Consider the following 15205-nt stretch of genomic DNA (forward strand, 5'->3'; position numbering starts at 1 on the left):
CCCGGGGGGTCCGCCTGTGCGTGGCAGAGGCCCCTGTGCCCCTCACCCGTGGGCGCTCCTGCCCTGAAGGCGTCCTTGGCCCAGCTGAGGCCAAAGGTTTCCTTTGAGCCGGGGAGTAGCTGCCCCCCCCCCTTTTCACTCTTCCTGGTCTTTCCCCCCCCTTTTGACATTAGACCTGCCAGGTGGCTTGCAGCTGTTCTGTGCCTAAAGAGCCCCTTGGACGCCTTTCGAAAGAATGTGACCTTTATTGAAGACGGGACTTGCAGAGGGATTTATGAAGGTTCTGGAAAACCTTTTGGACTATCCAGGTCGATTAGCTTTGGGATATAAAGATTCATGAATATTGAACTTTTTGAGGAACGACTTTAGATTTGAATATAGTTCGGTTTTTGGATTATTGGACAAAAGAGGAAGGAAATACAACTAAACAAGATGCTCCACCAGCAGGAAATGAGTGGAATTTGGGAAGAAACATTGTCGATAACTCAAGAGTATTAAGGCTACTTTGACATAAAATGCAGAGCCCATAGATGAAGAGCTGGGAAACATCGTACAAGGAGGCCCAGGAAGAGGAGGAGCCAATTGAAAGGGTAGATGAGAAAACACAAACAGATAATGGAAGAAATAAAATGAGAGAACAAGAAGAATAAAGACTGATGAAACAAGCCAAGGGAGGAGTATTTGAAGGGAATTTAAAAAGGAACGGGAGATGCAGGAAGACTTTTTTAGAAGAGAAATAGGGGCATGAGTAGATATTTTGAAAATTAGACAACGGAGGAGGGCAGAGAAGGGAGAAATGTTTAAAACGATTGGTCAAGATGTGGAAGCAGATGAAGATCCAAGAGAGGAATGTGGGACGCAAGCTAAAGAAACGACCAATTAAAAGCTTTAAAGCGGGCAAGGGACGATGGATAGAAAGGGAGTATTTTAAATGCAATAGTGGCGTAACGGAAGGTTAGAATAGGGAAACTAGAAAGGGGGGATTAAGGGAGTACACATTTTATATAATGTGAAAATAATAAGAGGGGAAATCAGAACTTTAACGATGGTAGCATTAAGCATGTTTGATTGGCGACTGGCATAAAAAAACATTGAAATATTGAATAATTAAATAATGGAATTTTATAACTTAACATAAATTTGTGTATTATATTAGAACCATATAAGCTGCTAAATGTAACAAATATGATTAATAATATCGTATTTGTAGTAAAAGGAATGACACTCAGAATATGGTGATTGGCAGAACACATTGAAATATTGAATAAGTAAATGGTGAAAGATTATAACTCAACAAAAATGTGTAATATTACAAGAACTATGTAAGCTTGCTTGTCAAGTGTAGTAAATATATTATTTTATTTGTACTATAATGTAAGAGACTCAGGTGCCATACTGTTCACACATTGATGTTTGAAAAAATTATATAAAAATGGCTGTGTGTGCGTGCGTGTGTGTCCCAGCATAACTCTGGAACGCCTCGAGCAATTTCAACCAAACTTGGTACACAGATGGCTTACTCTCTGGAGAAAAATCCTGTGGGGGTAAGACACCCCTAAAGCCCCTTGGGGTGTGTGTTCTGTTAAGATATAGCCTGTTGTGCCATACTGGATTCTACTGTACTCCACCGGGGGGGGGGGGTCCTTCTGGTAAGGGGGAAAATCCAACATTAGAAATTACATTTGGTCCGGACATTTCCCCCCTATAAATAAATACCTGGGCAACGCCAGGTTATCAGCTAGTAAAAAATAAAATAAAAACTTGGAAACAAAAAAACAAGGCTATTTGTAAACGAAGGAAAGCTCCTGAGCTCCATGTTCAGCTGCCAACGGCCTCCTGCAACCCTCTGCCGGGGAAACGGAGCTCAGGAGGACTTGGCTGTTTCCAGGTGGCCCCACACCAGATCCGGCATGCAGGCCTTGAGTTTGACAACCCTGAATTAGGAGGTGTGACGTTCCCAGAAGACGACCTGATTAATTTTCGAGCTTCGAGACAAAGTTCAAAAGAAACGCAAATCATCAATATTAACAAACCAAGGACGCATAAAACGAAGGCCCAGCCAAGGGCTGGAGAAACACGACAGTTGGGCTCCGAATGAAGGAGAGGCCCCCGTTGCTCCACAGGCCGGCATCTTCAGGTCGGGCAAGAGCTGGTCCTAAACAAAAGCCCACCCCACCCCCACTGGAGGCCATGAGAGGCGGAGATCCTGGCTGTCCCGAAGGCTTTTCTTCCTTCAAAGCGTTTGGCTTCTCACCCCAAGAACTGAAGCCGCTTCCAGGAGACCCAACGGGGAACCTTCGGAGGGGAAGGCAGAAGCCTTTGGAAGGGGGAAACCACCAAGGGGCATCAGACCATCCCTGGTAGGCCAAGGGGGGACGCAGCTCATCCCCCCTCCTCAGCCAGCCTGAAATCACTGAAACGGCCGCCATGTTCAATATATACATTATGTAAATTTTATTAAAAATTTTATGTCCTCCTGCCAACAGGACAGAGGAGGAGGCCTCTACATAACCGAACCATCAAAGAACAGGAACCGACCTCTGCCAAGAGCCACTTGGAAAAGAAAGGGGCGTCTCAGGTCCCCCAAAACTTAACTTTCAAATTTTACACATTAAACCAAAGGGGGGGAGCAGTCGCACACTCAGATCGGCCCTTAAGCCCACTCCCCCACCCCCACCCCTTTGCCAGCCCTGGCCTGCCCCTTGTTGCTCAGGAGAGGGCGCCCTTTCTTGGTCCCCTTTCCAATGGGAAAGGAAGGAGCAGGCCACGAGGGAGGGAGGGGAGGTCCAGGGGTGGGGGGGTCGCTGCCTTCTCCAGCCCTAGTCTACCTGGGGGGGTGGAGAGGGGGAGAGACATGCACCATCCAGAATATCCCTGCAGCGGGCAGCCAAAAGCCCAGCGGGCATCAGTAATGCCGCTGGTAGGAGCCCACAGCCTGCTGGGCAGGGGGCACGGCACGGGCCTGGCCCACCGTCTGGTTGACCAGGTGGGAGAGTGCGGGGCCGCTCTGGATCAGGGTGTCCAAGGCCTTCTGCACGCTGGGGTTGTCGAAGTTGATCCCCAGGGAGGGTGCCGGGCGCGAGGTGGCCGTGTTACTGGGCGCAGGGGGCCGGCTCTGGTAGAGGGGCTGGGACGGCGGGGGGGGAGCCGAAGGCCGGGGGCCGGACCCCCTGGAGGAGCCCGGATGGTTGGAGAACTGGGCGGCCTGGGACGGAGCTCGCTGCTGAGACTGGGGGCCGCCGGCCACGCCCAGCTGGGGGCCCCGGCCAGAGGCGCTGGGCCCGGAAGCAAAGCCTGGATTTGGAGAGCCCCCCACCCCCGAGCCGCCCCCGGCTGCCACGTTCACCGAGGAAGCGGCTGCCCCGCTGTTGAAGAGGCTGAGGATCTTGGCCTGCAGCTCCTGCTGAGGGGTGGAGGGCCCGGCGGCTGCGGCAGAGGCTGGCAGAGGCTGGCTGCTCTGGTGTCCCTGGGAAGCGGACCCCAAGGATCCCGACGAGGCTCCCATCGTCTGCCTGGGAAGCGAAGCTGAGGAGGTAAGCCGGCAAGGTGAGCCCTGCCCCACAGCCTTCTGGATCTCGACTGCCCTCCCCCGTCCCCCAGACCACTCTGCGAGGGCGGAAGGGGACCGGGGCCCCCCTACAGCCAGGGCTTACCGGGAAGGGGCTCGGCGGTGGCGCGTAGCTGCCGTTCCTTGCGTTCCCGCAGGTAGTTGATGATCTTGTCCGTCTCCTCCCCAGTCAGGTATCGGTTGTCCGCCAGCAGGTTCAGGAGGGCCTGCATGGCTGGGGGGTGGGCCCCACGGAGACCGTCCTCGGCCGGCAGGGGGCGCTCTCGCTCCTGCAGAATGGTTTCATCGGCCATCTTGGCCGCCCGCCTGGCGATCTCCTCCCGCTCCTTCTCGCGGACCTCGGACTTGTAGCGCTCGTAGTTCTTGGCCACCAGCACCATGGCATCCGCCTGTGGCATGTTCCGGTGCTCTGTGGGGGAAGAGGAGGAGGAGGAGGAGGAGGAGAAGCTGCCGGGGGCCATGGGTCAGCATCCAATCCGCTGCTCTGGGCAGCTTACAATTGAAAGAAAACGAGAATACCGTGGATCCGGCCCATCCCAAAAAGAAAACCCACCTGGATCCAGCAGGAGAAACCCGGGCAGACCCTGGGACAGGCGGACAGACCCCTACCAAGTTTCCATGGCTTTATGAGAGCCACAGGGTGGGGGAGTGAGGCAGGGGGGAGGCAACCACCTGCTGTGCATCGCAAAGGGACAAAGCCGGGGAGAGGGGGGGGCTGTCCACTTGGGGGCCTCCTACAGAGGCCGCCACAGCCCTGAATACTTACAGGGGGGGGGGGCTCCAAGTGCGACTGGGGCACAAAGAGCCTCACTCCCCACAGTGCCCAGTTAATGCCGGGACTGGTGTTCTGACTGAGGCTTCCGGAGAAAGCATAAATCACGACCCGAGTCCCCAAAACCTTCTTTTATTTTGTAGGGCTGGGAATGATGGTCATTCACAGTCCGCACGGCTTCAGTCCGTGAAGGTTCTGACAGACGCCTGCTCGAGTTGCCAGAGTCTTTCAGGGAAACGTTGATCAACACCCACCTTTATTATTTCCCTTGAAACGCTGCCAATTGCCGAGCAAGGCCAAATTTAGCAGAGTCCAACAGAACTTTTCAAAGCTCGAACCGGCCAGATGAACTAATTGCTTCCTGCAAAGGCTCCCGTCCCCTTGGCTCCCCTTTTATGTCTTATGGGAGGGGCCAAGCATCTCCTTACTCCCGAGTCGACCCTGCTTTCTTAATTGTTCTTGCCTTCTGGCAGCTGTGCGCATAATGCACATTGGGAACAGGCTCCCGTTGTTCTTCTGCCTCGCTGATGTCAGACTCTGGAGGCAGCACATAACTCCCAGATGGCCCTGGGCCCCTCTCTGCCTCCGGAGCAGAGCCCTCGTCCGAGCCTCCCCCAGACTCCAGGACTGGCCCACCTTCCTCCCCAACCTCCTCGCTGTCCGAATCTGCTGCCAGCTCCGCAGGCCGCTGACAGGCCACAACTGGATGGGATTCGAGGGGGCTTCCTGCAGCCCCCGCTCCTCATGCTGGGGGCTTTTGTGTGTTTTAACCTCTCTGAATTCCTGACCAATCTTTGCCAAGGTTCTTCCGAGATCCCCAAGTCAATCTCCCTCCTCAAATGTTTCAATGCAATTAAATTCCAAACGAAGCAGCGGAATGAATTTTGAGGACTAGGAAGGGCAGGATACGTTCGAGATCCAAAGGCAAAGAGCATGGAAGATGGCATAACTCGCACAGCACCCCGAGGCAGCTTGGGAGGGCCTAATTATGAGGCCTAATTGAGGCCGCAACCGCAAACACAATCTGACCACACACACACACCCCGGGCAGCTGGCATGAGGCCAATTATGCCCTTCTTAATCAAACCACTGAGCCGGTCAGCCTGGCTGGGCCGCACTAAGCCTCAAGCCAAGCGAGGGGGGGGGAGGAGGCCTAGGGGGGGCTGCCCGACATGCCTTGGATGCGCCCAGCGGGGCCGGCGTGGGAGCCTCTACCTTGGGGGGTGCCGAACATGATGTTGACGGTGCAGGAGTGGTGGACCTGGTGCTGGGGGGTGATGACGATGGCGAAGGCAGAGCCCCCCTGGCTGACGTCGTCCAGTGCTTGCTGCAAGGACATCTCCGAGTTGAGAAAGATCAGGTCCACCATCATGCCCAGGTCGCGCACCTTGCGCCCCACCGACTCGGCGTAATCCCTGCGTTGGGTGGAAGCCCAGAGAACAGAGTCTGCCCGGGGCATCTGCCAAAGGGCACCAGCAGGGCCCTGACAAAGGAGCCCCCGGCTGGCCCTGCCCAGCCGACGCCCCCCTCAGCCACCACCTACTTGGTCTGCTTGTTGACCACGATGACGGAGCAATCCACCGGCCGCTCGGCATCGATGCACTTCTTGATGTCCTCAAAGAACTGCCGGTACAGCTCTTCCCGGCGCCTCTCCTCCCTCTTCATGCGCTCTGCAGGGAAGGTTGCTGGCATGAGGGTGGGCCCTCGCCCCTCTCCCCCCCTCCCCCCCATGTGCATCCGGGCGGTGCCTGACCTTCGGTGCTCAGGGTGGGCCTGTCCATGGAGTCCCCGTAGCGCTCGTAAGAGGGCTCCTCCCGCCTGCGGCCATAGTCGTCGAGACGGGTGTAGCGGTCGTAGCCTTCCTCTCGCCTGCAAAGAGGCCGACAGCAGCCTGTCAGCCGGGTGGGGCCCGACCCCTCCCCAGCAGCCCACCTCCCCTGCGCTTACCTGTACTGTGGCTCTCTGGCCTCCCTGAAGCGGTCGTAGAGAGGCTCTCGGGAATCCCGCACATCCCGGGGGTCTCGGTGGTCTCTGCCCCCCCGCAACTCTCGCGTCCGAAGGTCCCGTCCATCCCGGGAATCTCGACCATTCCTGCCGTCTCTGCGCGGACTGCCCCGATTCGGAGAGCGATCCCTCCGCACGTCTCTCTCGCCGAAAGGGATGGGCTCCCTGCCAGAAGGAGCGGGAAAAGCCCTTAAGAGGGAAGGGGGTCGGGGGAGGGAACCAGACCATTGTCCATGTCAAAATATGGAAAGGCAGCCGCGCAATCTCGGCCTCCCTCTGGGGCGTGGCCTAGCGCTCATCTCCGGAGCAAGCAAACAGCGCCAGGCAAACGATGGAAGATTCCCAAGGCAGGAAAGAGATCTGGGAGGCACCTTCAGCCCTACACAGCCCTCCCTTCCCTGGCAACGCCCCCCCCCCACTAGATCCCAAGCATTAACAGCGCCTGGCTCCAATAGGAGGCTGGCTCGGCCTCGGGACCCGCTGCTGGAGGTCAGCAAGACCCACCTTGGCCCCGAAGGAAGTTTATGGGGCCAGCGAAGCTGGTGGCTGGTGAAAGCTGAGTGTCCTGGGGGAAAGGGGGAGACGCCCCCCGCCAGCCTGGAGCAACTCCCCACTTGGAAAAGGCCACGGGGGGCCTTCCCGGGAGCCATGACATAGCCCGGCTTAGGACCGGAGGGGGCCAAACTCCCGAGAGACAGGCAGGGAGAGCCAATCTCCCAGAAGGGCCAAAACGGCCAAGGAAGCCCTCCCCTCCCCACCACAGCATCAGGGCTGCTGGAACAACTGCAAGGAACCCCCGCCCTGCTGCGCAGCGACCCGCGGAGAATTCAGGAGACGTGGAATGACTGTGCTTTAACAGGTGGTATCCCTCGCCAAAAGCTTTGTGCCGATTAGGACAATGTGTTTAGGGGTTCTTTGACTTCACATAAGTCTGATTTTGCAAAGTCCACATGAACCGTCTCGTCCAGGGGGACACAAGAAGGGCCAGAGAATCAGAAAGGATGCCCAAAGTCTGCTAAAAGAAGAGCCAGGCAAATTTGGGGCAGGACAGCAGCAGGTAGAACCGTGAAGAGAAGTTGGGGCGATGCCCTCCGCTGCGCGTGGCAGATGTAGGCAGGAGACAGGGGCTCCGGAAGGACTCCAACCAGATGCCCCCCCCCCACAACACTGCCTCTTTCTTCCCAATGGCACCGGGGTCAAGGCAATGCCCAGGCACCCGCATGCGCCTTGCCCACAGCGCCCGGACAAAGCCAGGCTGAGGCACCTGCGCGTGCGCCGCCCACCAGCATCAAGAGCAATGCTTGGGTCCACGCGTGCGCTTTCACCCAGGTCCCCCGGTGCATCCCAGCTCCTGCCCTGGTGGGAAGGGTCTTCAGGTCAGAGGCTGCGCACAGCTCTGTGCTGATGCCAACAGAAGCGCCCACGTGTGGCGGGCACAACGCAGGTGGAGTGCCAAGGGAGGACCGAAGAATCCTCTGCCAAAGGAGATCTCGCGTCCATCTTCGGGGCAACGGGATGGCCAACTAGGGCCGCCTCCGTAAGGGGAGCCGCTCCCCTGAGGTCTCTGCCCTCAACGCAACCCCCATGGCGGCCCACGGTGGGGCCGCCCAAGGCGCTCCCCAGGGACGCCCTCGAGTCGAAAGGAGAGGCCGGCTCTCCTCCCTCACCTGAGGCGCCCGGGAGGCTGGCCAGGGCTGGGAATCCCGGCAGATTCCCCTCAGAGAGGCTCCGCTGGGGCCCTGGAGGCAGCGCCGCTGAGCCAGGCAACTGGTTGCTTCAGAGTACTTTACCTTCGCGATGGGCTGGACCTTGAGGGAGGCTTATTCATTTCTCTTCTTTCCGCCGCTTTATTAATATCTGAAAAGAATAATCAACCCATCTGTTCAATGCAATGAAACAAAGAAAAGATAGTCAGTCAATATTGAAAAGAAAGCAACAAACGTGAAGCCAGGAAATCCACGCAAGGGACCAACGAGCGTCAAAAAACCTTTATTTGCATCCAGAATCCGGCGGGCGCAGGCGGACGGGGGAGGCCTCCGTTCTGAGGCAGCCCCCAACACAGCTAAGCCCCTCGCCTGCCAGGGCGACGCGAGCGGCCTCAGCACACAAAGACCCACGATGAACCCAACACGGCCCCCGCAAATGGGCAAAACGGGCTGGGAAGGGACCCCTTCCCTGGTGGGACCCGGCCATCCACCCGGCCTCACTTATACAAATCTGAATATCCCACCGGCCTCTGGGAATACCTAAGGCACCCCCCACCCCAGTGAAAGGACAGGCTGGACTCCCTCTGCTCAGCCGGGGTCAGCCATGTTTGGAGAGGCAGGTTCTCCTAAAGGGGTTTTATGATTTATGATTTTTTTATGATTTTATTGAGATTTGTAGGCCGCCCTTTTCCCTGAGGGGACTCAGGGCGGCTCACATAAAATCGGGGAAGGGGAAATACAGACAATAACAAAGACACATATAATAAAAACAGTAACCAACATGCATTCATCATTCGGGGGGGGGCAACTATCTTCATCCCCAGGCCTGACGGGCTAGCCAGTTCTTCAAGGCTGTGCGGAAGGCCTGGACGGTGGTGAGGGTACGAATCTCCACGGGGAGTTCGTTCCAAAGGGTCGGGGCGACTACTGAGAAGGCCCTCCTCCTTGTAGTTGCCAGCCGACACTGGCTGGCCGATGGAATACGGAGGAGGCCCAATCTGTGTGATCTTATTGGTCGCAGGGAGGTAATTGGCAGAAGGCGGTCTCTCAAGTATCCAGATCCACTACCATGTAGGGCTTTATGGGTGATTAACAGCACCTTGAAGCGCATCCGGAAGTCGACAGGTAGCCAGCGCAGCTCGCGGAGGATAGGTGTAATGTGGGTGAACCGCGGTGCACCCACTATCGCTCGCGCGGCTGCGTTCTGCACTAGCTGAAGACGCCGGATGCTCTTCAAGGGCAGCCCCATGTAGAGCACATTGCAGTATTCCAGCCTAGAGGTCACGAGGGCCCGAGTGACTGTTGTGAGTGCCTCCCGATTCAGGTAGGGTCGCAACTGGCGCACCAGGCGTACCTGGGCGAATGCCCCCCTAGCCACAGCCGTCAAATGGTGGTCGAATGATAGCTGTGGGTCTAGGAGGACTCCCAAGTTGCGGACCCTCTCTGAGGGGTATAGAGTTTGGCCCCCCAGCCTGAGAGATGGAATATTGGTGGAATCCTTGGGAGGGAAACACAACAGCCACTCGGTCTTTTCTGGGTTGAGCACAAGCTTGTTAGCCCTCATCCAGTCCATAACCGCCTCTAGACCCCGGCTCATCACGTCTGCCGCTTCATTGAGTTGGCACGGGGCGGACAGATACAGTTGAGTATTGTCCGCATATTGATGGTATCTAATCCCGTGCCTGCGGATGATCTCTCCCAGCGGTTTCATGTAGATGTTGAATAGTAGGGGGGATAAGACCGAGCCCTGAGGCACCCCATATGTTAGGGGCCTAGGGGACGATCTCTGCCCCCCCCACTAACACCGACTGCGACCTGTCCGAGAGGTAGGAAGAGAACCACCGCAACACGGTGCCTCCCACCCCCACCTCCCGCAGTCGTCGCAGAAGGATACCATGGTCGATGGTATCGAAAGCCACTGAGAGGTCAAGGAGAACCAGGATGGAGGAATGTCCTCCATCTCTGGCTCTCCATAGATCATCAGCCAATGCGACCAAAGCGGTTTCAGTGCTGTAACCGGGTCTGAAGCCTGACTGGAAGGGGTCGAGATAGTTTGCTTCCTCCAAGGACCGCTGGAGCTGAAAGGCCACCACCTTCTCAACAACCTTCCCAAGAAAGGGAAGGTTGGAGACTGGACGATAGTTATTAAGGACAGCTGGATCCAAAGATGGCTTCTTTAGGAGGGGTCTCACCACCGCCGCTTTCAGTGCGGCGGGGAAGTTCCCCTCCCGAAGAGAGGCGGTCACGACCGCCTGGATCCAGCCTCGTGTCACCTCACTGCTGCTGGTAACCAGCCATGAGGGACACGGGTCCAGTACGCAGGTGGAGGCACTCACAGCCCTCATGGCCTTGTCCACATCCCCGGGGGTAACATCCTGAAACTCAACCCAGAGGTGTTCCATCTGATCCTCTTGTGCCTCGGCTGGAACTGCAGGGGTGGAGTCCAAGTCCGACCGAAACCGAGCAATTTTGTCCGCTAAGAATTGGGCATAATCCTCAGCTCTGCCCTGTAAGGGTTCCCCCGCCTCCCTTTTATTTAATAGGGAGCGGGTTATCTTAAACAGGGCGGCTGGGCGGGACTCAGCGGACGCAACCAAGGTGGCTATATGGGATCTTTTCGCTGCCCTAAGCGCTCTGGTGTATTCCTTGGTGCAGGTGGTTACCATTGCTCGGTTCGATTCGGACTTATTGGACCTCCATCGGTGCTCTAGGCATCTCCTCCGGCGCTTCATCTCCCGGAGTTCCTCGGTGAACCAAGGAGGTCTCCGGGATCCGCCGCCTCGGAGGGGCCGTAGTGGCGCAATCCGGTCGAGGGCCTCTGATGCTGCCGAATGCCAGGCAGCAGCCAAAGTCTCTACCGGATTGGGGGCGAAAGAATCAGGAATGACCCCAAGTTCCGTCTGGAACCTTAATGGTTCCATGAGTCGCCTGGGGCGGAACCACCTGGTCGGTTCCTCCTCCCTACAGTGGGGGTTTGGCCTCCGGAAGTCGAGCCTCAGTAGGCAGTGGTCTGTCCACGACAGGGGTATGATGTCATTACCCCTCAGACCAAGATCACAAATCCACTGCTCCGAGAGGAATACGAGGTCGAGCGTGTGCCCCGCCGAATGGGTCGGGCCCCGAATTACTTGGGTCAAGCCCATGGCTGTCATGGAAGCCATGAACTCCTGCGCCCCGTCAGAGTTTTCACCGAGCGACGGCAGATTAAAGTCCCCCAGGACCATCAACCTAGGGAACTCAATTGCCAGCTCGGCTACCGACTCGAGGAGCGAGGGGAGGGCTGCTGCAACGCTGTTGGGAGGCAGGTACGTTAACAGCAGACCCACTTGACCCTTGAGGTCCAACTTTATCAGCAGAGACTCACACCCGACAAGCTCCGGAGCAGGGACCCTACGAGGAGCTAACGACTCCCGGATAACAACGGCCACACCCCCACCCCTTCCCTGGGCTCTCGGCTGGTGTAGCACCTGAAATCCTTCTGGGCACAGCTCTACAAGGGGGACTCCTCCCTCTGGGCCCAGCCAGGTTTCAGTAATACATGCCAGGTCTGCCCTCTCGTCTAAAATTAAGTCCCGGACGAGAGGAGCTTTGTGTACTACAGACCTGGCATTTAGCGACAGCAGCCTGAGTCCAGGGTCCTGATCACTTGCGCCATCTGGTCTCGGAGTGGGACTCATAGGGCCGGAAGGAGGGATCTCTGTAATGTAGCGAACCCTCCTTCCCCGGTAATGGCCTGCCCTCCTGGCCCCAGAGCCGTCCCCGGGCGGAAGGCCTGCCAGTTCGTCATACAGAATGTGGAGCAGAGGCTCCTCCAAAGTGACCCCCCCCCATTGTCTTCAGAGGAGCCAGAAGGGGACAGAGAGAAACCCCAAAGGGAGCCGACACACACAGAAGCCACGGAGGCCCCCACGGCTTTGTCCTAAGCCACGAGAGGTGAGGGAAGCGCCAGGAATGTCCCGGAAGGCTCTGCCGGGGCTCCTTCTTCCACCCCCTGGCTTGGCAAGGCTTTCGCAGGGCTGCCCCGCGGCCTCCAAAGAGACACCCCCTTCTCCCCAGCCTTGCGTCCAATCACAGCTCTGCTAGGACATTGGTGGCACATGCAGCCAGGCGGGACGCAGGGCCCTTACGTCATTTCCCTGGCTAAGTAAAAGTCCGCTTAGCAATAACACCTCGGCTTCTATACGGCTCCACGGTGCTCTACAGCCCCCTCTGGGCAGTCTACAGAGTCAGCATCTCTCCCCCCGCCCCATCCACCCCCAACAATCTGGCTCCTCGTTTTCCCACCCTTGGAGGGATGAAGGCTGCCTGTTGGACAGCTGTTTGTCTGAAATGGCATGGGGTCTTGAGCAGGGGATTGGACTAGAAGACACACCCCCCCACGTCCCTCCCAGCTCTATTCTGAGATTGATTGAGCATTGAGAGCGATCTTGGGGATCAGCCCATCTACCCGCTGTCCAAGAGTGAGCCCAGCAAGGGTCCGTGGGAGCTGCCCATGCCCCATCCCCAGCGTCCCCCTGGAACTACAGCCCATCCCCTAACAACGGCCACGTTCCCTCCGGGGCCTCCACTCTCGCCCCCGCCTTCCTCGCGGCTCTATCCCGGCCCTGCTAGACCCAACCAGGTACAACCGTTCGAAGGTGGGCCAGGCGGGGGACTCTGGTGAACTTCAAGAAGCAGGCGCAAGCCAGGGAGCAGCTGGGCAGACCTCCTCACCAGTGGGGGCGAGAAAACAGCCAGGGCGGTGGGGCAGAGGGCGGCAGGGGTCTCGGAAGGGCTCCAGGGCGGCTGCGGCTGGTTGAGGGGGCCACAGCTTCCCAGAGCCCTGCAAGGAGGCCGGGATGGTTCTGGGGCTGCTTGCTGAACGGCAAGGCAGAAATGGTATGGGGAGATCTGGGGGCAGTTATAATCCTAACGAGGCTGGGGGCTTTGAGGGGGCCAAGCCCAGAATGGCCAGGATTGGGGTAGGTGCTCACTTAATGACCTGTGATTCTCAGTTAACGACCACAATTGGGAATGCTGGGACTGCAGCCAGTGTGGTCCCAGGGCGTCTCGTTTAGGACTGCCTGCATCCGCAGCGGCAATCCCAGTCTCCACCAGGGTCGTAACCCGAGGACGGCCTGGAGAGGGAAAAGGGGGCTTCTAGTGCCAGAGCTCCTTCGGGTGGCCACCGGAGCCGGCGGAGTTCAGCCCGTGTGGCTGCACTGACCCAAAGCTGACCTGGGGGAGATGAAGCTACCGCCAGCTCCTCCCCCGGAATCCCTGCCTCAGACCCTCCCTGTGGCTGGGCAGGGCGGGAGGGGCGTGTGGGCACTGCCCTCCCTCTTCCTAGCTGGGGGGGAGGGGGGAAAGGTGCGGGGGGGGGGGAAATAGAAAGGAAATATGCCCCCTGGCCTCCTTCCTCCAAGCAAAAGCCTATGGGAGGGAGGGAGGGAAAAGGCACCCTAATAAAGGGTGCCTGGGAGCCAGTGCTGAAGAGGCAGCCCACCCCTCCCTTCTTATGGGTGAAGGCGGAGCTCTGGTCTCCAAGGCTCTCTAGCAACCGGCCACCCAGGAAGAGCAGAGCGGGTGGTTGCCCTTTCCTCTGCCATTGGGGAGGGGGGGATGAAAGACCCTGTTCTCCTGGGGGGGGGGGGGGGCTGCCTTCCTTCCGGGGCTTCAGAATAATCCTAGCCTGGTGACCCAGAGTCCTTCATCTCCAACACCTGCCGACTATGCTGAGCAGCCCCAACCGACCCCAAGACGGGCAGCCTGGAGGGCGGCTGAGGCCTCTTGTCAGCATCTCCTTTGTCCCGTTTCCCGGATCGGCTCCGTGGCTGCAGATCTACTGACAAGGCGCTTCGCCCGATTCCACAGAAAGGGCCAGAAGCTCCGGTTCTTCTTCGGGCTGAATTCCGGCTTGGCTGGAGCGCCCTTTCCCTCCCCCCCCCCAAACGCCCAGCCCTGCTTCGCCCCTCAAATTCTCCGGAGGGCCCGGCGGCCACGTGGCCCCCTCCCCCCCCCACGCGGGGCCTCGCAGGGAGCCCGGCAGCCTCCTCGGGGGCTGAATGGGAAGCGGATCCCAGGCCAGTCCGGGAGAAGCTGCCACAAAGGAGCCCCGGGAGCCTCTGCCTGGCCGCCAGGGAAAGGCCGCGGGAGGAAGCCGCCTCGGGAGAACGGCCACCCCTCCCTCCTCTTCAAGCGAAACCCCGCGAAACGGAGCCGGGGACGCAGCCGCAGCGGTTCAGGCGCCGGAAGACCGAAATCCACCCCCTCCCCAGGGAGGAGCGAGGGCAGCGCGGCGGGACGACCGCCAGGAGACAAACCGCCCGCCCGCCGGCCCTCCCCAGCCGCGGGACGGAGGCCTGGAGGACGGGCCCCCTGCCGACGCCGCTTCCCCCCCCCCCAGCGCCTGCCTCGCCCAGCGGGGTCGCCACGGGACCCCGAGACCGAGGCGGAGACTCCAAGGCCCAGCATGCCCGGCCGGCTGCCGGGGGGGGGGGAGGAATTCCCGGTCTCCGCGCGGGACCCTCCTCGGAGCGCCCCCACCTGCGGCGTCGGGGGCGCGCGCGGAGGAAGCGGGCACGAGCGCCAAAGAACACAACAGGCACACCGGGGAAGGAGCGTTTATTGCCGGCCTCCCGGAGGGGGAGGAGCGCCCGCGCGAACCCCGCCCCGCCCGCCATCGCCGCCGCCGCCGCCGCGCTCGCTCGCTCACTCACCGGGACTGAGGGGCCCGGCCGCTCTCCTCTCGCCTCACGACGCGGCAACGGCCTTCCCGCGACGCCACGCCCACCGGAAGGTGTGGGCCGCTTTTCCGCTTCCGGGTGTCCCCCGCCCGTCGCAACTGACCCCGCCCCATTTCTCCGCCTCTGGCCAATCCGCCCCTGTGCTTTCGTCTGGTCCCCTGCGCGGCGCCTCGGACTTCAATTCCCACAATCCTCCGGGCAGTTGGCCGGAGGAGAGACCGGAAGCTCAGACTCTCGGGAGGGGAGGGGGGACGGAGTCGAGCTCTTTTGCTTTCGGGGTCCTTGGTGCCCCCCCTTCCTGCGTCCCCCTCTGACCCGCCCGCCTTGCCCCACTTTGGGTTCGCCTCCCATCCGGCTAAGACCCCCAGGCCGAAGACGCCCCCCCCCCCATTGGGTGCGCCAGCCGAGCGTCGGTTCCTCCTCGTGCCTC

The 15205-nt window shown here is 59.2% G+C and overlaps 1 protein-coding gene across 5 annotated transcripts; it reads right to left on the reverse strand.

Moving 5' to 3' along the window:
- Positions 1 to 2430: 2430 nt before the first annotated feature.
- On the reverse strand, positions 2431 to 14903 carry NCOA5 (nuclear receptor coactivator 5). 5 transcript variants are annotated; one of them, XM_087720727.1, is made up of 8 exons: positions 14749 to 14829; positions 8135 to 8201; positions 6288 to 6509; positions 6094 to 6209; positions 5884 to 6010; positions 5556 to 5755; positions 3654 to 3977; positions 2431 to 3525 (listed from the first exon to the last, which is right to left on the reverse strand). In XM_087720727.1, the coding sequence occupies exons 2-8, from the start codon at positions 8170 to 8172 to the stop codon at positions 2906 to 2908; spliced, it is 1647 nt and encodes a 548-aa protein (XP_087576853.1). In that variant the 5' UTR covers positions 8173 to 8201; positions 14749 to 14829; the 3' UTR covers positions 2431 to 2905. The 5 variants fall into 5 exon arrangements, with proteins under 5 accessions (XP_087576853.1, XP_013930005.2, XP_087576851.1 ...); XM_014074530.2 differs by having other exon boundaries at positions 6288 to 6533; XM_087720725.1 differs by lacking the exon at positions 8135 to 8201 and having other exon boundaries at positions 14749 to 14903.
- Between the last annotated feature and the right edge of the window lie 302 nt (positions 14904 to 15205).

The sequence above is a fragment of the Thamnophis sirtalis genome, unplaced genomic scaffold (assembly GCF_051295495.1).
Source record: "Thamnophis sirtalis isolate CommonGarterSnake01/CBP01778 unplaced genomic scaffold, rThaSir2_p1.2 scaffold_7, whole genome shotgun sequence".
Lineage (NCBI taxonomy): Eukaryota > Metazoa > Chordata > Lepidosauria > Squamata > Natricidae > Thamnophis > Thamnophis sirtalis.